General features: G+C 37.9%; 2 protein-coding genes and 1 pseudogene across 4 annotated transcripts in view; 2 read left to right on the top strand and 1 right to left on the bottom strand.

Moving 5' to 3' along the window:
• LOC101292394 overlaps positions 1-25,935 on the bottom strand; it is a 1,325,780-nt pseudogene that overhangs the window by 681,704 nt on the left and 618,141 nt on the right. Inside the window, exons 109-123 of the transcript XR_184374.1 lie at positions 9,744-9,929; positions 8,973-9,021; positions 8,577-8,859; positions 8,195-8,496; positions 7,975-8,036; positions 6,042-6,434; positions 4,702-4,902; positions 4,336-4,517; positions 4,078-4,223; positions 3,713-3,971; positions 3,364-3,512; positions 2,905-3,163; positions 2,359-2,661; positions 2,080-2,221; positions 283-798 (exon numbers count right to left, since the gene is read on the bottom strand). The product of XR_184374.1 is annotated as an uncharacterized LOC101292394 (transcript). The remainder of the gene's footprint in view (positions 1-282; positions 799-2,079; positions 2,222-2,358; positions 2,662-2,904; positions 3,164-3,363; positions 3,513-3,712; positions 3,972-4,077; positions 4,224-4,335; positions 4,518-4,701; positions 4,903-6,041; positions 6,435-7,974; positions 8,037-8,194; positions 8,497-8,576; positions 8,860-8,972; positions 9,022-9,743; positions 9,930-25,935) is intronic.
• LOC101309429 (E3 SUMO-protein ligase MMS21-like) lies at positions 17,381-18,382 on the top strand. Its single transcript, XM_004294105.1, has 3 exons — positions 17,381-17,526; positions 17,719-17,804; positions 17,890-18,382. Exons 1-3 carry the CDS (start codon positions 17,411-17,413, stop codon positions 18,030-18,032), a joined length of 345 nt encoding a protein of 114 aa, XP_004294153.1. The 5' UTR covers positions 17,381-17,410; the 3' UTR covers positions 18,033-18,382.
• On the top strand, positions 19,071-23,167 carry LOC101306605 (uncharacterized exonuclease domain-containing protein At3g15140-like). Of its 2 annotated transcripts, XM_004294096.1 has the most exons (5): positions 19,071-19,195; positions 19,819-20,021; positions 20,692-20,772; positions 21,236-21,361; positions 22,659-22,858. In XM_004294096.1, the coding sequence occupies exons 1-5, from the start codon at positions 19,160-19,162 to the stop codon at positions 22,669-22,671; spliced, it is 459 nt and encodes a 152-aa protein (XP_004294144.1). In that variant the 5' UTR covers positions 19,071-19,159; the 3' UTR covers positions 22,672-22,858. The 2 variants fall into 2 exon arrangements, with proteins under 2 accessions (XP_004294144.1, XP_004294143.1); XM_004294095.1 differs by lacking the exons at positions 19,071-19,195; positions 19,819-20,021 and adding an exon at positions 21,668-21,791 and having other exon boundaries at positions 20,689-20,772; positions 22,659-23,167.

Genomic DNA, 25,935 nt, shown 5'->3' with positions numbered 1-25,935 from the left:
TTACCTTGACCTCAACTACACACACCCAAATCAACATTACAAATGCAAGATATAGTGAGAGGGAATAGGAAGTACTTATTAGTTTCCTCCTTGACTTGCTTCGAGAACTCATTGAAGACACTGTATCGACGATTCCCTGAATACCCATTTCCCAAAAGCAATCGTATTTTGGTGTTTGAAACCTATCTCACCCAAAAGCAGCATAAAACAAAAAAAATGAGAATCAAATCAAATAAACAACTGAAAGTTTGAATCTTTGAATGGCAACAGGTTGAGATGTACCTGAGAGTGAAGAAAGATAGGTTGTCTGTGGAGGAACAAGTCTCGAACAAGGCTTGGCGAAAGGCTTCTTGAACGGAGCCGATGGCTTCTTCGTCGGAGAGTCGAGGAGCTGCCCTTGGCGCTGCCGAGTCGAGGCGCTGCCCTTGGTGCTGCCGAGTCGATTGCGAGAGAGGCGAGGTGCTGCCCAGTTCTCGAAGCGAGGTGGCGAAGGTGCTGTGAAGTCGAGGTGGTGGAGGTGTGAGGTGAGGTGGCGGAGGTGCGAGGTGCTGCTGAGTGCCGAGTCGAGGTGTCGAATCGAGAGACTGAGAGAGGCGAGGTTGACGGCGAGAGAGGCGAGGTGCTGCCCAGTTCTCGAAGCGAGGTGGCGGAGGTGCTGTGAAGTCGAGGTGGTGGAGGTGTGAGGTGAGGTGGCGGAGGCATGAGGTGCTGCCCAGTAGAGGTGGCGGAGGTGTGAGGTGCTGCCATGTGCCGAGTCGAGGTGCCGAATCAAGAGACTGAGAGAATAGAGAGCAGAGACTGAGAGAAGTGAGAGAAGAATTAGGAACTTAGGGTTAGATCAACGATGGAGATTCATCTCCACATATCAACGGCTTGGATTAATAGTTTTAATTATTTTTTTATTATTTTTAATATAACTCGGTTGGTACACGGTATACTGTATTTTAGGAAAACTTGTACCATGTACCAACCGACTCCTCAAACTTGGTACGGTACTACTGTACCGAAAACTCGGTTACCAACTACTTGGCATACCAATTTGCTTGGTACGGTTGGTACATGGTTGGTTGGTTTCGCCAGGGTCTAAATTGCCAGCCCTACTCTATTCACTCTAACCTTAATACTTGAAAATGGTTAAAGCATGAAACTGAAGAAAAGAGTCCCCAATTCACAGAAAAATAAAGTAAACTCCAGAAAGTTAGAATGGTTTGTAGAATTATGAAGGAAGAAGACAGTTGGGGTTTAAGAAACATTACCTGGTAGATGCAATGAGGCGTCTCTTCTTTCTAAACACACAGCGGTGGCAGTAAACCGAGGAATGTTGAGTGTTTGGACTTGGGCTTAGAAATGGGTTTTTCTGGACCAAATTGGACTCCAAAATGTTGCTATATATTGTGTTCCTTTTGTTCTGAAGGGATCACTGTGTTTCTTTGTCCTTTTATAAATGTGTGTTGGGTCCCTTTTGGCCCAAGTATAGTTTAAGTGTGTTTTAGATATATCTCCGGTATCCTGTTCAAAAAAAAAAAAAAATCTACTGGTAATATTGCTAAAGTATTGCTAAAATTGAAATTTGTTAATTTTTGAGAATATCAATCAAGCTGATAAACGAGTAACTACATTAAGATATAGATACTCATCAATGGAAAATAAGATTAGTTTTCATTTTCATTTTCCTTGTTGCATGTTATTTGAATAGCACAACAAGTATTTCGTAGATCCTAAAAATGTATGCTATTTCATGTATGTAGTAATTGAAAAATTATTAAAGTTTGGGCGCAATGATTTATTTCTTAAATGTGAGACAATAAGAATCGAAAGGAGAACCAACAAGAAAATAGATGATAAAAAAAAAAAATTCGATCGGAATACATTATTTACTTAATCTAATCCTACAAAGAATGGCAAAATTGGTGCCAAATGAGCCTATTAAGTACAAAATAATATTTCTCAACTCAAGAGAGAGTTTCAGTATTTAGGTATAACCGATGACATCATTGAGAATATAGACTAGAAGCAATGATAGTGGGTAGAGCAAGAAGGCAACGAATGCTGTCCAGAGAGGAAAGGTCGATCTCACACTTGCAATGAGACCTACCACAAGGCAGACTATCAGAACCACTAACACTTCTGCAGAGAATTCCCATGTCATTTCACGAACATAAATTATGGCCAGAAGCACAGAAAATCCCAGCACATTGTTCATAAAAACCCCACCATAAATCTGCATCCAAAGAACCAATTAGTCTGTATATGACAATGCAGACATTTCAATCGAGGTAATGTATGCCATGCAATGTTTAAAAGCGCAGAACGACAAACTGAGAGTGTGAATAATAACATGTGAAGTAAGGAAATTACCTCTGAAAATGTCAAATCTGTGGTTCTTGGTGTTTGGCGACTTGCTGCACTGATTGCTGAAGCTGCTTGTCTAGCATTGGTTGCTAACGGGACAAGCACGAATGCTACGAAGAAAGAAGGTATTCCTGCAGCTGTGGAGAAGTCCTGAACATTATCTATGAGAGGTTCTGCTAGAACTGCTAGTACAACAAACCCGATCACCATATATGAAATGGCTTTGAACCAACCCCATAATGACTTGTCAACAGGTCTACCGCTGCTAGTCTCTTCATCCACCAACTTATCTGTTGCATCCCAAGTTCTCTGCAAAATCATTATTTTTTGATAATTAAACTTCCATATCATAGTTGAATGTGTTATGTAGCTTGATCTGAATGTATTACTCGATATACATTCACCTGGCTAAGCCCTATCTAGCTAATTGCTTAAGTTTTTGGTTGAATCTACTAGCTGGCTAATGAGCACAATTTGCAATTCATCATTTCCTTAACAACTTGGGAGATCATGTTGATGCTAGCTAAGCTTTAGATAGTTAAGTTTACTTACTTGGTAGAGATCATCCTCCGACTCTAATGAGGGAAGACCTTGGGAATCATGGGATTTATTCATCCATTTTGTTAAACCAGTAACGAATTCTTCCTCATTAATCATATGGTCTCCGCTTGTGTCAAGTTCTTCTACCAATTTGTTAACTGATTCATCCACGTCAAGTGGAATGTTACCAGACTTGATGTTCATGATCAGTTCTCTTAGTTCTGCTTCTGATATATTGTTATTTCCATCACGATCAATCTGTTCAAACAAGCTGTTGTTTCATACAGAAAGAGTAAGTGATTAGTACATATACCATATCACAAAAAGCCTATATGTCGAACAACACATATACATACCACTAGCTTGTATGGATTACATTGCTGATCCCATCTCTCAAAGATATTTAACTAACAATCCATCTAACGGTGGTATGTACAGTTTGCGAAAAGAGTTTCATGCATGTCATCTCACCTTCTAATATTGTCCTTATGAGGCATGCCATTCTCTGTGAGAATCGCTCCAACTGATGAATTGCCCTGGATGTGTCTTAATACTTCTGACATCAAATTTGTCTTCATTTCCCGTTCTTTTCTTCTATTTTGAATCCAAGGTTGAAAGACCTGCGCAGCCACAAAGGAGCTTAAATATGAGTACATTAGCTTTAGCTAATCTAGCCTGCAGGTGTGGTTAGCTAAGTTCCTTCCTTAGCAGAAAACCGATCAAAGAGATTTTCACACTCTTTGACATGCATTATGTCAATGTAATTTGCATATATATACACTAAAATGTGGAATTCATACATGGTATGGCACAATATTACCTGATACATGTCCTCCAACGATCTTTCGGTATTTTCTTTATGCAGTGACTTGTACACATCAAGCCATTTTGTGAAGCCATTCATAAATTCATCTTTACTAATTTTTCCATCGTTATCGACGTCAAACTTTTGCATCACTTCTGCTATTCCTTTGTCCTCATCATTTTCCAATGATGTGAATTGGATTTCCTGAAGAAGTTTCTTTACTTCAGGAATTGATATATGATTGTCACCATCTTCATCCATTTCCTCAAATAGCCTGTAATATATAGTCAGACTATTTGGGATACATAAAAGGGCTTATATATATACTTTTACGTTTTGGCAAAATCTCATACCCTAAAAATAAAAGGAAGCCTCAGTACCTTCGTATGGCACGTACGTTAGGTGCTCCTTGGACTGTGAGGATTCTCCCTAGTGCATGTTTTTGCACATGCTGTAAAATGTCTGATACCAAATGCCCATGTTTCACAAATTCTAATCTTCTTTTTTGAACCCAGGGCCGGAAGACCTGTACTTATACATAGTAAAATAGATTATGATCGAGTACGTACTTCATACAAATTTGTAATAGTAAAAGAATACAGTGAGTTAATTGACATATTAGTCATGAATGTGTGTACCTGATAAATGAAGTACAGCAATAGGAATATGATGGAAACACTGAGAGCAATCAAGATAAAAATGTTTTCCGCAGAGGAGGAGTGAAAGATATTGGGGATTTGCATTATGAGAAATGGAATCACTGAGAAAATCATGATCCTTGCGAGGACGCTGGTCTCCATATCAATTGTAATACCGCAATCTATAATTCAAGAGGAAAGAAAGAAATGAGCCAATGTAATACTTATACATTCATTTCAACCAACACTAAAACTAAGTTGGAGTCGGAGCTTCTACGTACTAAATTGAGAAATTGTCAGAGCTCGGTAAACTAATAATCAAAGGGCCGGGTGTAATTTAATCAAGAAGAAATTAAGAAAACTGACTTGTCAATAACGCAAGTATTCTTTCCCATGAAAAAGCTGTTGAAGAATTTGCATCATTACAACTTGTGAAGTGTTGCCGGCCAACAATTACACAAGTCCCCCAAAGCACTGTTAGAAGCAAAATTGATGTTCCAGCCAACAATCCAACCCCAGTGTACACATAATCTTCAGCAATCTCCTTCGTGTTAAAGAATCCAGAAGCTGTGATAAGTTGTTCAACACACATATATATGGTTACAAAACTTAGTCAATATGAATGCATTTTAGTGATATTACAACAGTCGAATCTGTTAGCAATGTAAAGGGTAGTTAAGTCTTTTTCTTATTATCCCTACCTATAAATATCCTTCAATGTACTGTTCACATATCAATCAACAAATACAAAGATGTAGTCTCAAGCTTTCTCTCCGTTTTCCTTTACGTTTTTCTGCTTTTCAATTCAATAAACACTGATTCCTATCAGAATCATCAAAAGAGAAAACATCACCTAACGAAAACTTAACACACTGATTTTTTTGTTGGCCGCCTACACAGAATAGTTATCTCGTTGGCTTTACATCTTTACTGTTAGAGTGAGCGATACATGAGCATGATCCTAGTACAGATGGGTAGGCGGCTCTCCTACCAGCTCGTATGGGATCGAGGGGAAGAAGATCAAGGTTTTTTTTGTTTTTATTAATGGTCAAGTTGTTATCTTGGGATTAAACTTTATTCTGGGTATACATTATGAATAAACTATCATCATAATTCATAAGAAAAAACAAAACAAACTTTCAGAAGAGGGAAAATTTATGTTGAATCTTCAAAGGCGTACAACAGTTGACTTGAAAAAGAGGGTCTTTGCATTCCTCGCTTCTCACACAAGGCAAGCTTGCCAAACCTTATATATAATGCATCAACAAGTCAAAACTGTGTTGTATGGTACCTAACACTCGATCGAGACCACTGGTTACTTGGATAATAGATAGTGATGACACTTAGATTTGTAAAAAACGTGTCTATAATATTATATGTGCAATAACAGCAAAATAATTGAAGCCACATGCTTTCATCTATTTTCTTTGCTGATGGGAATAATAGAAACCACAGTGATGCCAGCAAATTAAAGAGTTTGTGAAATTTTCATTGCTGTATTTCCATTATTTCTCATTGTCGTATTTTTATGTATATATAGTGCTTGTGAAATTTCTCTCTATTTTGTTGAAACAAAACGAATTGATGATCGATGAACTATGTATTGATCCGTCGGTTCTAGTTCAATTTCAGAATATATGAATGAAGATATATGCGAGCATGGCCGGAAATCAAAGAGCCAGATATTATTGAAAATTGATACGTACCAAGAAGCAACAAAGACTCTGGGAGGGCGCCGAGGACATGGAAAGCACTGGCACCGAAGACACCAGGACCCAGAATCTTGAAGATCTGCTCACCACCGGCGGCCAAATACGACTCTCCATGGAACAGCAAGTACTCATACACCACCATCAAGAACACATGCCCGTAAACACTGTCCGAGCACGGCAAGAACCCGTACAGTTGCTCACAGGTCTCGTTAGACTCGGCTTCAATTCCTTTGAGAAGTTGGAAGGAGCTTCTGATCGTTCCGTTACTATGGTTGAATCCAACATTATGATGATGATGATCATCAACACCGTCTGAAACCGATTGAGCAGTTGTTGTAACAGTAGCAATATATCGAAAAGAACGGCCTCTGACTTGGACTAATAATGCTGCAAAAAGAACCAAAATGAAATATGCAGCATTTTTGCTGAGTGTGTTCATTCCCTCCTTGCAGCTGAAATGAACACGAAAACTATAGCTAATGGAGAAGGTGGACAAGGATGTATATATTTTACAGATTTTGAAAGTTCATTAATGGTATATATATTATGGTGATTTGTGGAAAAGTATTAAGAAGAATGGAGACGCATACGTAAATAAGGTCAATGATCCTATGTTGATCTTGGTGGATTAGGTGTTTATTATTTTTTGTAGCTTTATTCCAGATAAGCCAGAGAACACCCAAGCAGCAGCCATGACTTTATAGTTTATACTTGAAAATTAAGGAAGAAATTAATCACGAAAACTAGAGATGATGAAATAAGTAAAAAGAAAAAGAAAAAAAAGGAAAACCCAAGTAGCAGGCTCCAACGTCATTTCATATGACTAATTAATTATGTTTATATATGATAATTACATACAATACTGGTAGTGTTTGGCTGATTAAGCTAGTTTATTGATTTATTATTGCAACATAATTTTCTTTAGGTTTTTGTGTCGTCTGGCACAACATATGGACCTTGCTGGCTTTCATGCTTCAAGCACATGGATTTGTTCATATTTTCTTCCTGTCTTCCCTAAGGTTAAGTATTAGACTATGGGTTTAAGTCTCATATCATATTACTATAAAACATGAATGTAATATCTGACTTCATATACATAAGTGACTCTGGCTTAGTCTCTATCAATAACGAGACTTATGCGATATCAACCAAAAACTCATAAGGACCATATAGGGAATAATCCTCGTTTTCTAGGCATCTTCATCTATTGTTATCATCTTCTTTTCTCTTTTTAGGGAATTACTGCACTTCATCAGTTCAAATTGGCCTGGCTATTTTTAGCCATGGCTGCAGGCAGTTTTGAAGATATATAGCTAGTCTTTCAATTCATTCGTGTAGATAACATTGGATCAACACAGAGTTTCTATTCTTCTCTTTTGTCTTCACTGTAGTATACATTCTTTTAATCCAGACAATAAGTCGATCCAAAGAATTTTGGTAGTCCCTAGCTATTGGTGGCTGCAGGTTATATATTGGCCAGCAAATATGGAAACAATCCAATCAAACATTGAATTAGTCTTGATCTGACAAATATGAAGGAAGAGTACCATTTAGTTAGCATATATATTAATTTTCCAGATATTTCCAAAATATGGTCAATATTGCAATACTAGCTAGTTCTTGTTTGATAGTATAACCAAACAGCATTCAGAAGATTATTTATTAATATTGAGGTGAACATGAGTAAAGGGTAAAATGAAGCGCTTTAACTGAAGCAAGAATGCACTCATGCTGTATATTGTTCTAGCTAGCTATCCAGCCTAGCCAAAGACTACTGTGTTTTCATCTTTCTAGATGTCAATGATGATCTATGACCAGCCAAAAATAGAATGCAGGATGTAAACCAATGCAAGCGACAAGGGATAAAGCAGGACAGCTAGTACCGATGTCCAAAGAGGCAAAATGGTGCGGAAGATGGTGAGAGCACCCATCACAGTGCAAACGATGACAAGAACCAGCACCTCAGATCCGAAGTCCCAATACAATCCCCTGATGTAAACAATGGCCAAGAAAACTGATAGGCACAGTAGATTATTCAATGTTACCGTCACGGACAACTGCACCAATAAATTCAGACATAACATTTAATGATCAGACGATTAATATTAGTACTTCTTGAACTAATGAAGCTGAGGCCAGACACACACCTTGGACAATGTTGATGATACTGTTTTCTGGTCTTCTGGCGAGCCATTTTGATTGCTGACAATGTTTCGCTACATCTTGTAGCTAAAGGCAACACCATGAATGATACAAAGAAGGTTGGAATGCTGGTGGCTTCCGAGAAATCATCAACAGCATCTATCAAAGGTTCAGCAACTAGAATAGCAAGAGAAGTTCCAAGTAACAACATCATTGCTGCTTTGAAGGAGATCCACTTGGGGCTTTTAACATCCTCCTCCCTCTTATTTTTATCAGACACCAACATGTAGTGCTCTCGGTTTATTACCTGTACATATGAACTTAATTATAATTAATCTATCTCTAGGAGCAGTAATTACTTTGAATTCTTAACACTTAATCCTATACCTTCTGCATGCCCTTAAACGAGTACTTAAATGAGCGACGGCCAGGCTCATGAAAAGCATTCTTTGGACGTTTGGCCTTATTAAGCCACACTGATATGTGCTCGATAAACTCTGTAACATCGATGCATTTATCACCAGACCTATCGAATACTTTCATAATGTTATCCAAGTGATCATGATTCCTAATCGAGCCAGTCTCTGCAGATTGGATTTTGATAACCAGTGTTCTCATTTCATCAGGTGAAACAAATCCACTTCCATCCGTATCGAGGGTCTTAAACAGCCTGTGGAGAGTGGCAAAGTGAAATCACATGAAGTTCGATCAATAAATCATGTAGCACCTACAACTGAACATACTAATAAAAGTAAACTAAAATATTTTCATTAAATGACTAACCTTTCCAGAACATCTTTATTAGGTTCACCATTGCTGGTTAGGAGCTCTCCTGGTGCACAAGAATCTAAATATATTAAGAGTCAGGACATAACTTGCTTGTGTTCAACATAATTTATACGGCTTGTCTGTATCAAAGGTTCACAGTAGAACTGCACCAACAATTGCAAATTGCTAAGAATCAACATATAGTAGTTTACTATATATAACAGTTTACTATATAACAGGCTGTCAACAGAATCAAAATTTTCATCCTGTCCAGTTACCTCGTAGAAGAAATAAGCTATAGTGAGTATCACAGAGACAATGAGCGCAATTAAAATTGTAAGGTCTTGGCCACCTGAACTTAAGTGGAGAACTTGAGGTAATTGAGAAACAACAAATGGTCCAAATTTCTGTACTCACTCCAGAACCTTCAATTTCAAATCAAATAACTTAGATATGACTTGTTAGTGTATGTCATGGCCAATAATAGCAAATAATATTAAAACCATGAATAAATCATGGGATAATGTTTAGTAGTAGTTAAAGATTTTGACTTCTCCATAATCTGCCCAACTCCCTAAAGCATCTTTGGAACAGGTTACTGCAGATTGCTGTTAGTATTTGATACATTTTAATTTTTCTTATAGTGATTTCCTTGCACAATTAGAACCTCTTCATAAATTGATACTGCTATAAATGCCAAAATTTTATAGAATATCAATAACAGTTTGAAGTATCTACATTTATTCAGTAGATCAAGGAAGCCTTTTATGAGGTAGATGCACATACCTAAGAGGCTGAACATTTTAGTGTCTGTTGTATCTTGGCTTTCCTTACCCTCAAGATCACACTTGCCAGCATAAACACACAATCCCCACACAGCTGTAAGGTAGAAAACAGTTGATCCAACCAGCAATCCTACTCCAATGGAAACTTTACTTTGAGCAGTTTCTGTACTGGCAGTTAGCCCGGATACTAGGGAAACAAAAGAGACTTGTGAATCAACATCCAAATTCAACTATAACCTACTCATATATCTATTATGTATCTTTGACATATAATTTCATAGACATTGTTCCCCTTGAGGAATACAACACAAAAAAACCTGCACCCCCAACTGGTTAAAAAATATTTATCTTTTAATATATTTTTTTAAACGAAGAACGCAGAAAAGCAGATGATAGATTGTAAGTGATCAAGGAAAGCATTGTACCTAGAAGTATGATGGCATCTGGAATGGCCCCGAGGATGTGAAACAAATTGGCTCCTACAGAGCCATTAACCTCAAAAATCAGCTCACCGCCAGCAGCGACATATGATTCTCCAATTATATACAGAAGAACATATCCCACAATCAAAAAGAGTTTCCCCAAAACGGTATAAGAACATGGGAACAAGCCATACAGTAGGCTGCAGTCCTCGAAAGAATATGTTCCTCCAAAAACAAGAAGGGAAGTTTGGGTGACTGCTTCAATATTATCAGTGCCATCTGAAACTAAATTAGATGAGCTGTGTTGCAGAGAGCGGCCTCCAACTTTGATCAGTATTACGGCAAAAATAAGTAAAGTAATGCATACAGTTTTCATGTCAGACTTGAACAATAAATCAGAGGATAGGAGAAAAGCTTAAGCGATACAGGTCATGATCTAGCTGCTTTTTTACCATGCAGATTTGTTGAACATTAGCATATATATAGTATGTGTTTTCCTTATTATACTAAAATTGTCCCAGATTAGGTAACTGTCATACATCCTTTAATTCCAAGTTGATACTAAACATCCAAAGTGGATCATGAGGATAATTGTGGCATGCAATATGAGTAATAGTCTATAATTTTGGCACTGGCTAGTAGTAGTTAGTTTTATACATTCATGAAAGAACACTGCGTTTGACAATATACAGAACACTTACTTCTTCATAGAAAAATTATGCGAAAGCTTCTATATACTTGGAAATTGTTAGAATATTGTTCCTAAAGAGATAATGAAACAATGTTTAAACTCTGTTAGGACACGACAAACAAATGTTTCTCATTGGGAATTAGTACAAAATTCTATTTATTCAGTTGACATTAGTCATTATATTGCAGTGTATTTCTTACAGATAAGATGCCTTCAAGCCAGAACTAGCAAGAAGCAACTCAATGATTAGATTATGCAATTTGCATTAGACTATCCAGATTAACAACCTGCACTTGCAATTGGCAGTTAACATTAATTTATACAAAACAATAATCTTCTTAATATAGAATTGACTTCATGCAAGTACCTCTCGAAGTCCTTCTTGACCATGGTTGTAGCACATTAGAAGCTGCGTAAATGTTACTCCTACAATTGGTTCAATTCTTCAAGATAGACATGCTATATGCACAACTAGAAGTCGAAATTTGCAAATCTAGAATGCAGATCTGCTAATAGTTAAATGTTGATCCTGGAAGACACAACAATTAATAAAGGAAAGTGAATTCCACATTCCCCAGATTGTAATCCACACTCCCACTTTCTATTCATGGTAACTTTAGTGACTTAATTTTTGTTTTCTTATGAAAATGATGATTAAAAATAGAAAGTGGGAGTGTGGATTTTATATTCCCTAATAAATATATCAGTTAGTCTTTGGACAATGTTCAAGAAAATGAACCTACTAGTAGTTGATATTATAAACGTATGACTGCAAATATGCCTGCATTCTTCTTTATGTATACACTAGTAAACTTAAATCAAATTAGATAACTTAATAAATGCCTTGCGGAGGAAGCAATGCTGATGTAGACTCTCCAAATACTACCCTTCTTGAATTTTTGCATTTCCCATGAGGTAGCTATGACCAGCCAAAAAAAAAAAATGCAGGGCATGCACCAATGTGAGGGACAAGGGATAAAGCAGAAAGGATACTATTGTATCCGAAGAGGAAAAATATTTCAGAAGCTAGTGAGATCACCTATACAATGCAAACAATAGTGAGAATCAGAACCTCCGGTGAGAAGTCCCATTTCAACCCGTTGAAGTAAACATTGCCCAAGAGAACTAATAGGAAGAAGGGCCAATTACATATAAGTCCACTTTAAGACATTTTTTCCCACATAGATCCACCTTAACATTTTTACCCACATAAGTCCACCCAAGTCTAAATAAAGTTTTGTATTAAGTATTAAAGTTCAACATAATTACAGACTGCCATCAAACAAAAAAATTAGATTTTCACCTTTATATTTACAAGAATGCCACTAGTATAAAAAGTCAACAACCACTCTCATTTCGGAACAGTCTCCGGCGGACCTCCGGCGAGATTTCCAGCGGACCTCCGACGAGGTTTCCGGCCGACCTCCGACGAGGTTTCCGGCGAAGTTTCCGGCCGACCTCCGACGATGACAAAAATTACTACTACCAGCTGAAAAAGCTACTACCACCAGCTACAAAAGCTACTACCACCGCCTACAAAAGCTACTACATGAGTTTCCGGCCGACCTCCGGCGATACTACCACCAGCCACAAAAACTACTACCACTGCCTACAAAAGCTACTACTGTGAGGTTTCCGATGAACACAAAAGCTACTACCACCAGCCACAAAACTACTACCACCGCCTACAAAAGCTACTACTGTGAGGTTTCCGATGAACACAAAACTACTACCACCAGCCATAAAAGCTACTACCACCGCCTACAAAAGCTACTACCACAGCCTACAAAAGCTACTACTGTGTGGTTTTCGACAAACACAAAAATACTACCACCAGCCACAAAAGCTACTACCACCATCTACAAAACTACTACCACCGCCTACAAAAGCTACTACGTCCATTGATTCATCAAATTCCACAACTAAATTAGCAGTCAGTGATGCGTGATCAAGATTGAACAAGAATAGAAATGAATCGGAATACTCACAAAACCATAGCCCTTGGATCAGCCGGTGGATCCTCGATATATCTGTACCTCACCGACGAATCACCTTCGTCGTCACCGTCTCGAACTCATAGGAGAAGGTGCGGAGAAGAAGACGACGAGGTTGATCGGAGAAGGTGCGGCCAGTGATGACGGGGCTGATCAGAGGATCGAAAAAGGTAGAGGAAGGTCCACACACACTGGGGAGATCTACTAAGGCGCATAAATCTCTGCTTCCAACTGCGGCGGGCGCCGAACAAGTGGTGGATGACGTCGTTGGAGTTGGTTGGACCTTGTAGATCCGGCTGCGCGTTGAGGAGATGCAGTCGAGGTCGAAGCGGAGGTCGTCAAGGAGTCGTCGACGGTGGATCCAGATGTCATCGTCAAGGCGACGGCATCGTCAGAGCCGGAGATGCAATCAAGGCTGAGTCGGAAGTAGCGCCGAGGCGGCGGCGGCTTCGCCATGGCAGTGGGTTCGCGAGAGAGAGAGAGAGAGAGAGAGAGAGAGAGAGAGAGAGAGAGAGAGAGAGAGAGAGAGAGAGAGAGAGAGAGAGAGAGAGAGAGAATTGGTGTAAAGGAGAGGAGGGCATTTTAGGTACATCGTAAAAGTAAAATAACAGATTTAGCCTTAAAAGTGGACTTATATGAGTAAAACTGTTATGGTGGACTTATGTAGGAGAAAATGTTCAGAATGTGACTTATATGAAATTTTCTATAGGAAGAACATATTAGTGGTGTCACCGTTACAGATACCTCCATTTAGACTTGTGATATTTAAAAGAACTAATTTCAGTTTACCCCCATCAACTTTAGGTCGATCATCATGTTAATCATTCTTCTTTCAATTTTATCAAAAACACCCCTCAACTCCCAATTTTCATCAGCCGCGCATGTCCAAACCTTCAATCTCTATCCAATTCCTTTGTCAAGTGATAACTTGATATCAAGAAGAAAGAAAAAAAGAAAAATAGACAAATTACATTCAATCCCACCAAAATCACAAAGGTTAGGGGGTTGTGATGAGAACGAAGATGTGTATCGATATGGGGGAAAAATGGTCCGAAAGGTAACTTTCAGAATTTGAATTTTGTTCTTGATATCAAGTCATTACTTGACAGAGGAATTGGATGGAGGTTTGGACATGCGCGACTGATGAAAATTGGAAGTTGAGGGGTGTTTTTGATGAAATTGAAAGAAGAAGGACTAACATGATGATCGACCTAAAGTTGATGGGGGTAAACTGAAATTACAACCAGAGGACACAGATGTAGAAAACAGAAAACGATGTTGTGGCCTGAAAATTAATAGGAAACAAAACTCGGACAGTGCCAACGAGACTGTTCTCTGCATCTTGTCGCACAACATCTTAATTACTAAGGTTCTTTTGCTATAGCTAGTGGAGCACAAAGAAGGTTATATATAAAAAAAGACGAATCGTGTTTTGTTCAAGAGGCTTTCCGATTCATTTAATGACACGTTTACTTATTTGGAATGAAATTTATCAGGAATGAATGATGGAAGAAATGGGAGACGAAATAGAATAGTATGTAGAGATTTCAATTCCATTGAGCTGTTATTTACAACATGAAATTAGAATAGGAATGTAATTAATTACTATTTTAGTTACTAATATACCCATGAAAAAAATGAACTACACTTTTCAATCACTCTCAACACAATTTTTTCTCTATATGTTGATCTAGTTTTGTTTGTCATTTTGGTTGTCTCAGTTGATAAGTTATGTATAATAAACAAACCAGATGAACTATTTCGATTCAGTGTATTGATTGTAATCATGTGGTTACAAATTAATAAAATAATACAGAGGTTACGTGGTTATATTACAATCTCGTCCTTTCATAAACTCTCCTACCATGATTTATCAAAATCATTTGGACCTAGTACTAGAATTTTGGGTGTCTCTCAAACCGCAAGTTGCAAGGGTTGAACAACAAAATTAAGGCATCATAATTTTATACATTTTAGTAATATTAAGGGAGCCCTTCTAATGAGGACTCTTAAGTTGAGGACTAGTTGAAGATTTTTAGGTTTATGGTTTAAATGACCCAATTTTCGATCACATTTTGACATCTCTCATCCGTTCAGTTTTTAGGTTTATATGAGTAGATCATTTCTATAAATTTTCACCCAAATTGGTGTTCGTTAAGATAACAAACTAAATCAAATTAATGGACGAACCAAATATGAACCGTTCAAGTTCATAATTGATAAATCACACTTATGAATGCCTTAACAATTTTCAATATAGTTGAAAATTTGGAGAAATGATCTACTCATAAATACCTATAAACTGAACGGTCAAGATGTGGATATAAGATTGAAAGGTGGGATAAGCCGAAAAGACCTCACCAAGTCCTCAACTTAAGGGTCCTCACTAAAAGGGTTTCCTTATATTTAAATCAAGCAAGCAATCTTATGAATAAAAAAAATTAAACAACTTCCACAAATAGTATATTATTAGCATAAAAGCCTTTAAGAAAAAAAAATGAAATTATTAGCATCTTAAACAAATTCCTCAATATTATTAGCACAATAAAATTAAAGAGGATATTTTCGGTATAAAAGTTTATTCCTTATGGTACCATTCCTAATCCCACCTCCTCGGCCCTCTTGGTATTACAATTCTGGGTTGTCAAAGAATCGATTTCTTATTAAGAGATGGAAACCCACACCCATTCCAATTCCATTACGTGTAAATAAACGCTGGAATTCTCTTATATATGCCACAATCATTCTCTCACTTTTCAATTCCATTACATGTAAATAAACGTGCCCTAAGTTTACTCCATTTCATTGGCCCTGGCACAATACAGCCCGTGCGCTCGCACTGGGCCCAGTCCAATGGGGGCACGCCAAAACTGAAACCCCACTTCAGAATCTGATCAAAATTCAAGAAAACAAGGAAATTGTGCCGATTGAGATTCGAACCTTGGTTGTGTAAATTGAAATCAAACAACACAACCAACCTTGCTACACAAAGAATTGTTAACTATCTTCATATTCCTATATTTAAGGATATCTCATGATTTATTTATTACTTTCATTGGCTTACTTAAATATCATCTCATGGTTTATTTATTATTTTATGTTGGCTTGTTTTGCAGTTATTAATCAGATTTATTATTATCTTGATGTTATATATGAGAACAGGGCCTTTCCAATGAGGGATCCATTTTTTTGTTCATTTCTAGCGATAGATCATTTGACGAACTTTTCGATCACAAAACCAAATCTCCACCGTTTAGTTCGTTGGGCTATATAAATAGATCACTTATGCAAATTTTCAAAAAATTTGGTGATTGTTAAGTCATCCAAATGTGGGATTTATGTTTAATGATTTTAAACGGTGTAGGTTTGACATAAGTGTTAAGTTTTTTGTTTTAATCTCAGTCATCCAAGCCCATTAAAAAACATATCTAATGGTGTGGGCCTATCCCTAGAAATGAACAAAAAAAAGGATCCCTCATTGGAAGGGCCCTGATATGAGAATTAGTAAAACACTTTATTTTGTTTAATGAAAAGATTATAAATATTCGTCGAATTAAATCTCAAGAAGTACCTGATCTATACTAATTCACCTTATACGATACTATATAACCTATAGCGTAACAATATCTTTTTCATATTTTTTTTAAATACATTACATAACTGGTATAATAAACATTTCTCACAGATATACAAACTACGTACTTTTTATTGTGCAAGGTTCTATAGTTTTTGTTGAAGTTTTATCGATCTCGATATTTTCCCCTAATTTTTAAATTTCAGATCATTGACATTTCCGTGATCTTCAATATTTTACTCATTGGTAAAAGATGGCTTTTCCTCGATGAAATGAAAATTAGAGCATATTTTTTTGCTGGTTTCTAACCTAATGCCTATATATATACAGTCCTTATCAGGTCCAAACATCATTATTTATTCAAAAGGTACGGATTTTGCCAATAGAACCACTTTTCGGTCATAGCCAACCAGTATCTAGATATATATGACATGATCATCTCTGTAAAATTTCAGCTAAATTGGTGATCGTTAAGGTATCGAAACTATATGATTACAATGAACGAACCAAATCTGTTCAACAGGAACCGTTCGTGTAATTCACAGTTTTGAATACCTTAATGATTATCAATTTGGTTGAAATTTTGTAGAGATGATCTACTCATATAATACTAAAAGATGAATGGTTGAGATGAGAAAATATGATAAAAAAGTATGTCAATTAAGGAAATCCGTACCTTTTGAATAAATAAGGAGGTTTGTATCTGAAAAGGCCTATACATATATGATGCACCATAAAGAACTTCATTTATATATATCCTGTTCTACTCTACCAAGTACTATCCAACTAGCAATTGACCTGGTGATTAGGCATTTCTCTCCACCAAGGTTTTGATTGATGTCCCAAGTATTTTACCAAGTACCACAATGCTGTTTCTGTTTATTATTGATAGAACCTAGTATCTCAACTACTAGCCGTAATTATTCTCTCTAAAAGGTTGGTGTTCATGTTATTTTCCTGCAGAATGTTCATCATGCAGGACAGCCAATGCCAGGTGACGACCAGGATGACATTGTAATGACTAGTACTGATAGCAATATCCGGAATACCACGTGCCCTGTTAGTGGAAAGCATGTCACTGATTTGGAAAATCCAGTTCGCAGGTGTTGTACAAGTCACTTCAAATGCTTCTTTCTCTGTTTTCACAATACAAAACATATGGTTTTTCAGAGCATTTGCTGAATAAATTACTGTCTACTTGTCAAAGTCTTTTATATTGCCATGACATGGAGGAGGCTTTTAGCCCTTTTTATTCTAATTTTTCGTTTGTTGGTGCATCTTTGCGCCTAATGCAGTATTGACTGCAAGCATATATATCAACAAAAGGAGATTATGCACTACTTGCGGGCAAAGGGGGGACGTGGACCATGCCCTATTGCAGGTACTCTTTCATTCCCCCGCAATAGACTTTTTACAGTTTAGCTCGATGAATTAGCTTCATCATTGGATGTTTCTCCTCCTGTCAGGTTGTCCTAGGATGTTGCAGGCGGACAAATTTGTTCCTGATCCACTGCTACCACTTGAAATTCAAGAATTGCGTGATATGATGCAGCACCAAACCTCTGATACTAACGCCATAGAGGATTTCACCTTGCTGGATGAAGACTGATGGATTTGAAATGTAGAAAACTAATTGTCTTGTTTAAGTGCATTTCCTAAACTGATTTTTGTATAGTGACCTGGTTTAGGAGTTGCCAGTAGTTCAGTATATGCATAAAGCACTTCAAGGAACTTCCTTGTATTCCTATATTATGTTTGGCATGGCACAACTCTCAATTTTTGTACTACTGGGATGTACTTTTGGTACCCTATGTATGTTAGGTTCTTTAATGGGAACAACAAGGAAATTGACTAGACGTAAGTTTAGCTTCCTATCCAACTTCTAGGCCTTCTTTGTGGTAAATACTTGTATTCTAGAATGTTTTGTAAAATTTTATATGCATCCTCACATTGTACCCTGTCAAGAAAGAACTTGACAAAAACCTGAAACGAGGGAAAAGCTTATTGTTCACATATGCACACACACAAGTTATATTCTAATAGCTTTCATTTAGAGAGGAAAAAAAAATCTATCTAGCTCCAACTTTGAACTCATTGGCAAAATTTAAGAACCAGAAAAGAAAAGCTTAACAATCATAGAGGACAAAGTTGATGCACTGTTTCTGAATTAAAAATTGAGCTAGAGATACGTATTTCTAAGAACTTCATTTCTTTTTATTGTTATAGGAGATGGAGATTCGTATTTTAGTTTAGTTTTTTATAAGATGAACTCACAAGTTCAAACTCACAAAAACGAGATTTATATAACTGTTCCAAATTATACCAGTTTTTTTTACTTTGTTCTTCCTTTTAAAGGTACATGCCGATTTAGAGTTGAGGCAGTATAGAAGTAGGCGTGGTTTCCTACTTGAACCAATTCTGGTTCCGTGATTACCCGCCAAAGAGGCGGTTATCTCTAAACGACCCAAACCTCACATTCCCTCTAAACTCCCGGAGAGATAAAAAACATAGTAGGAAATCGGAATGGCATTCCCAAGAGCCGTAGTGACAGCTCGCCCTTTGCTCCCTTTACTCTTCTCAACCACTCTTACTAGACCCTTGATCAAAACCTCTCGCCCACTCCGCCCAATGCGTCCCTTCACCGCCTTCGCCTCTCTCCCTTCTTCCCAAGAACTCGGCGAGCCGTCCGCTCCGGCATTCCCGCCTCCGAGAAGGACCGGCGAGCGGTGGAGGCCCATGTGCTTGTACTACACGCAAGGGAAGTGCACCATGGTAGGGCTCTAACCCTCCTCCAAATGAAATTGAAGTCTTGAAATTTGTGCCCAGTATTGGTTTAGTGAGAATGTGATAGTTATCATGTTGTTTTGATGTTTGGATGAGTGTTTGGGATGTTTTTAGTAATGTAAGTTGTTGCATGCCACCTGTTTGATTAAATGCCTGAGAGAAAGTCTGTCTCGATTTATGATGCTGTTTGTGTTTGTTGCGTTTTCTGGCTGGCTCTTAGCACGTATGTTTACTGTTTCGATTGGCATCATTTTACACACTAGCTGCCCAGTAGGGCGTGAGTTGCATTCGGAGGGGAGAATGTAGTTACACATACACTACTTTTTAGCTAGGTATTTGAATTTTTATTGATTAGGGTAATTGCATATTGGGATTATAGAAAGGGCGGAACTTGCAGTTTCCTTCGATGTCTGTTGGTTCTGTTAGGAAGGAACTAAAGGGGAAAGGGATGCATGTTTGATGGTCGAATTTTACTTTATAATGTTAAAAATAGAAGTGCTAAAACTAGACCTGATATGACATTATGTCCGTTTGGCTTGGTACTTTTTGTCATGGGTTCTATTCTTGTACACATATGCTTGTATTCTCATTAGAGTTGATTTGTTTTGAAGATGGAGGATCCTGCCCACATGGAGAAGTTCAATCATGATTGTTCCAGAGATCTTCAAGTGACTACTTCCATGTTGAATCGCATTTGCTCTCAGCACTTAGATTATTTTCTTGTGCTTGATCTGGAGGGAAAAATTGAAATTCTTGAGTTTCCGGTTTTAATCATTGATGCAAAAACCTTGAATGTTGTGGATTTCTTTCACAGGTTTGATACACTCCCTCAAGACATTTTACCGCAACTCAGTTACTAGTCCGCCTTTCCTCTACTAATTCTATTTTGGTCACATCTCTACATGTACTTTGTATAGGAAGGCCAGTGCATTACTGTTATCGACATTGTAGATAATAAATAGTAATGTTATTTCTAAAAATTTTAAGGAAAAAAAACCTTTGCACTTTCATGGTTTCTTTTTATGGTTAAGTTTAATTTACAGTTCTCAAAGCCATAAATTACTATATGCCATCTCTTAATCTGAGTAAACAACTTTACTGATGACCGTGTCGGGTCTATACAGATGGCGATCACTGGTATTCCTTTTACAGAAGAATGATGTAAACTTGTAAACTATCAATTGCTTTCTTCACATTTTGTAAATTATAAATATCTACTCTATGCTCTTCACGCTTGATTAACAATATATATCTTGTTGATGTACATTATTTAATGGGTGGGGAAGGATCTATTACTGTGCCTTAGTTTACCTAGGAGTTCTATATTTGGTTCTTTTTTTCGTCTTTGTTATGTCAGTTCATACCTTTCTGTAATGTAAATGCACAAAAGTAACTTCTTCTTTTTTCTTTTTCTTTTTTCATCTGAAAGGCATGATTTCCCTAACTGGCTAATTTGTTCTGAAGATCTTATCATTCTTTTGCAGGTTTGTGAGGCCAACGGAGATGAGCGAGAAAAGGATAAATGAATATATCGAAGGGAAGTATGGTAAATTTGGAGTTGACCGGTATGTCAGAACTTCAGATCTCTCACATTTGACCACACCTATTCTTCACATCTATCACATGCAGACCAAAAGAAAATCGGTAGTCAAACCCTTTAATACACAGGATACATAAAACCATGTAGTTGATATGAGTGTTTGGGTAGAAAAGCCTACAAGGTTGTAGTCAGGGGGATGACTTGAAGCCAAATAGCTTTAGGTCAAGAAGTATTAGAAGCTGATTTGAGTTAAGAAAACCAGGTCGAAACTGAGCCAGTAATCAATTAGTGGTGGTGATTGCCGAGAGTTGTTTTTTGTCATAGAGGGTCAAACAAGATTTTCGTTGTTAGATTGAGAACCATTTCATATAATACCCTTATTACTACGATATCATCTTCAGATTTTAGTAATGTTGGTAAAACAACATTTTTTGTTTTCTTATATGCTGTTACTCAACCATCAATGTAACACTTACATGGACTTGCAGTGTTTGGCATGACACAGCTATACCATTTAAGGATGTTCTTCAACAATTTGAAGAATGGTTAACTCAGCATCAACTGTGGGCAGAAGAGGTGGGCGGGTGTCTTAATCAAGCAGCATTTGTAACTTGGTAAATCTCTCTATTCCTGAATGAATAATTCTTTGCCTAATACTTCATTAAAACTACTCGTTCTGCTTTCATTTCAAATTTTAGATAATGCTGGTAGTGCTCTGTCATTGAGTATGGAGGACAGAAGCATTGTCTTCCAATAAATCTCATAATGAGACCATGTTGTGTTTTACCTTGAAGCTTTATATAAAAGTTGCTTAGTTACTCCATGATTTCTCGCAAAACTGTTAGTAAATTGTCTTCTTATACTCACCTGAGATGCAGCACAAACATCTGGATTTTACTGATATAACTTTGTTGCTTCAGTGGAAACTGGGATATAAAAACAAAAATTCCTGAACAATGCAAAGTGGCAAAGGTGAAGCTTCCGTCATATTTTATGGAATGGATCAATCTTAAAGATGTCTATCTAAATTTTTACAAGAGAAGGGTAATGATCACTCAATTTGTATTTTCTTTATTGATTCAAGAAATTGCCGTCTGCCTTTTGTTTCTAAATATGGAACATTAGAATGGCTAGTTTTAACTAAACAATGGCCTTTTTTATACTTTGTACTGGTGTAGGTGACTATTTTATTTGCTCACTATTGGTTTGGTATTTTTGGTGACTCTAAATATGAAGAAAATTTCATAGAACCAGCCCAGTGAGGCCCATATTCACTTGGTTAGTGTGTGGATTAGTGCTAATTTGGCCACATACGGCGTATTGAGTTAGTTAACTATTCCCTTATGATTATTGTTCGTGGTGAATATCATGATCACAGCCATGACCAATAGTCTCCTAGATCAAGTAATTCCATTTAAAAATCTTTTTTTCAACCACGAATTTATGTACATTAATGATGCATAAAACATGTTTCCATTTTGTGAAATCCTGATGTCAAGCATCCAAGTTAGGTTCTTCTTTAGGCTAGACCAGAACACACCTCTGTTTCAAGCTTTTTAGGATGTTTCTTTGAATCCCTGTTGAATGGTTTTTGGTTGCATACTTGCATTTGGATGACTGAAACAAGATGAGGGATTTATGTTTGACTACTTAGTTTTAATTTTTTACATCAAATACTGGAATTCGAAAAAGGAGGGTGGATATAAACAAATGGCATCCTCTTTTGTTTTCCTGTTGAGTACTTGACTTTCCTTTTTACATATGGATAATTTAATGAAACTCTGAAGTCTCATTAAACAGTTTACACTAAATAATTTTCTGGCCAATACTAAGTTTTTCATATTGATTTTTTTTTTCCAAGTTGTAATTACAAACAAAACATAATTTTTTTTGCTTTGTTATGGATGACAGGCCACAGGAATGATGACAATGATGAAGGAACTTCAGATGCCACTGTTGGGAAGTCACCATCTTGGGTTTGATGACTCTAAGAACATAGCTAGGGTGTTGCAACACATGCTTTCTGATGGTGCAGTAGTGCAGATTACAGCAAGGAGGGATCATAATTCTCCTGAGAAGGTTGAATTTCTATTCAAGAACAGAATAAGGTAGTTGATTCCGGATGGATTTCTTTGAGAACTGTTAGTCGTAACTTGTAAGATGAAGCAGAGAAAGATACAATTCTTCAGTTCAAGGTTCTCTTTCTGGCTGGTTCTTGTTCTGCAATCTCTTGGAAGACCTGAAAGATATCTGAGGATGCCAGATCCTTGCATTTTATCAGGTAACTGTTGGCACCGAGGTTGTTAGAGCTTCAGTGAAATAATTCATCATTAATAGTCTTTTTTTTTACCTTTCTTGTTACTGGACCAATGAAATGCCTCTATATAGTGTTCAAAACTGTGTTTAGATTTCATTTTCATGTTATCAAAATATTACCAAATATGTGTTCTACCTGGGCATGTAAATCTCCCAATCGAGCACCGACTTTACAGAAGTGTTGTTGGACTGGACGAGTGAGCTTAGCTTATCGCTGAAGTTCTTTGTGAATATTGTGTGCTAGAATGATTATAATGAAGAGCAATGCCTTTCCTTTTTTATACTTTTTCTTTCTTTCTCATCATTGGAATTGCCCAGAAGTGTTACGAAATTTTGATTTAAGTTGATTTAATTTTCAGCACTAGAGAAAGTGATGTCGTATGTATTTATTCGAATCGTTATAAACAACAAAGAAACTATATAGATCATCATGCTAATAAGTGGATTCATGTTTCCTTGTTTGATGCTTAAGTCACTAATTTGGGATCACCCCACTTAACAGAAATAATGACTACCAATTCGCCTAATTGTACTTCACTTCAACAATAATCCTAAATGATCCACTTTTCCTTTAATTTTTAGGTGAGGGGACAAGGAGGTTCTTGATAATTATGAACGAGGCATGATGTTTGTACTTTGTAGTTTGTACCATCCCAAATTGCTGGCCTAGATGAAAATCTATGAACAAGGAGAAATATACCCCATTAAGGGTTCTAGAATCCTTTCCCAAGTGAAAAATCACAAATGGTGAATATATCCATGTACGTATTTCCCTGCTCCACTTAGGAAAAAAGAGAGGGGCATCAACCTCCAACAGATTTTGGCACTAAAAAAGAGCCGTTGTGCTCTTCAAACCCCCCTCACTACATATTCCAAATCCAAATCGTCCCCCATCACTTTGTGCTCTCTCCTATTTAGAAATTAGAAACCAACATATTTGGCGGCAACAACACCAAGGCAACAAAAACCCCAGCAAATATGCAAAAACCCCGTTCTCAGGTACCCACCCCCCAACTCCCTCCCCACGCGCGTGCACTAAATCTCACTCCATAATCCCCACATAACTCGTACTCGTGTATACCATTTAGTTTTGTGACATAAACTTGAAAAATAATAATGTCCGTGGAACGCACGCGCTACTGGTGCGCGTGGGGGAGACACAGCGGAAGCTCTCCTCTCGCCCTAGTCGTTTCTATAACTGAGGAGCTCCCAAGACCAAATTTCAGAGCAACACAAAAAAGATAGAAGCTTTGAGAAGGAGAGTGTCCCAAACCCAAAACCCACAACCAGTCTTCGTCTGAAACAAGCCCCAAAGCTCGTCGGAGCTTCGCCGGAATGTTATCTTAGGGTTTCAGTTATTTATTTATTTATTCATCGGAAGTTGCTCTGTTTCTAAATCCAGAGCCGATCTTTGCAGCTACGCCCTGGTGAGTCACTATAGAGAATCTATTATCTGAATCCGAGCTGAATCGGAAACCTAATTAGATAAAGAGAGGGATCCATTGATTCTCATTTTCCCAAAAAGATTAGATTTTGTTAGTTTTTGTTTGTGGATATTGGAATTTGTGTTGTGTTGGATTGTTTGTCATGCGATCGTCGCCGAGTGATTCGAAGCAGTTCGGACAGAGGAATCGGAAGAAGCACAAGAGGCTTGATGCTATCAGTGAAGCCGTGTATAAGAGGAACCATCTTCAGGTTAATGATGATGGGGCGGGGCCGGGGCCGGGGAGCGGTGAATCGGAGCTCAGGAGGAGCTCCAGGGCGCGGCGGGCCCCGGTTGTGCTTGATTTGTCGCCGGGGCCGCCGAAGAAGAGGAGGAGGAGGGTTGGGAAGGATGTGAAGGAGGAAGAGGAGGAGGAGATGGAGGGAGGGTGGAAGGCGAGGTTGAGATCGAGGAGGGGGAAGTCGGGGTTTAGGAAAGGGAAGAGGAAGCTTTTTGAGGTGGGTGGGGGTAGTAGTGGAGGGAAGGGGGTGGGGTTGGATGATGAGAATGAGGAGGGGTTGGAAGGTGGGAGGCCCAAGGTTGTGAAATCGAAGAGGCCAGGGAGGGTTAGAGCAACGCATGGCTCGGAGCATGAGGAGAATGAGTTGGATGAAGTTAAAGAGGAAGTTGTGGGGGAAGAAGAGGAGGTGGTTGGGGAGGATGGAGATGGTTTAATGCAGTTGGATTGCGAGGAGGATGGTGGAAATGAGAGGGAAACTGTGGAGGGTGATGCCACGAAGGTAATTGAGGTGGCGGAGAATTTAGAGTTAGAGGAGGAGTGCATTGGCGATGAGAAAGTGGAAGATGCAGAAACTGCAGATGGTGGGGAAACATTGGAACAAGTTGATCAACCGGTGGAGCAATCAGTTGATGTGATTGAAGAAGAAAATGATGATGTGATTGAGGAAGAATATGATAAACAGACGGAACAAGAGCAGGCACCGTGTGTTGTTGAAGGAGAAGATCAACGTGAGGCCATAGAAGCTGTTGGAGTCCCAATAAATGAAATGGAAGTTGAAGGGTGTTGTGATGGAAAGGATTCACATTCCAAGCATGATGAAAAGCTTGCAATAGAAGTGAATAATGTGAAGGTGGATATGCTCAAAGTTGGGAAGTCACGGATTAAGGAGGGCAGACGGTGCGGTTTGTGTGGGGGAGGGACTGATGGTGTGCCTCCAAAAATATTAGCTCAGGATATGGTTGACATTGACAATGAAGCATATAGTGGCTCTTCTGCCTCTGAGAAATTTGACTATAACATATGGGATGGTTTTGGTGATGAACCTGGCTGGCTTGGACGTCTCTTGGGTCCAATAAATGATCGTTATGGTATTGCTGGAACATGGGTTCATCAACACTGTGCTGTGTGGAGTCCAGAGGTGTGATTTC

Source organism: Fragaria vesca, linkage group LG3 (assembly GCF_000184155.1).
Source record: "Fragaria vesca subsp. vesca linkage group LG3, FraVesHawaii_1.0, whole genome shotgun sequence".
Taxonomy (NCBI): Eukaryota; Viridiplantae; Streptophyta; class Magnoliopsida; order Rosales; family Rosaceae; genus Fragaria; species Fragaria vesca.
This window is presented reverse-complemented; position numbering and strand designations above follow the sequence as displayed.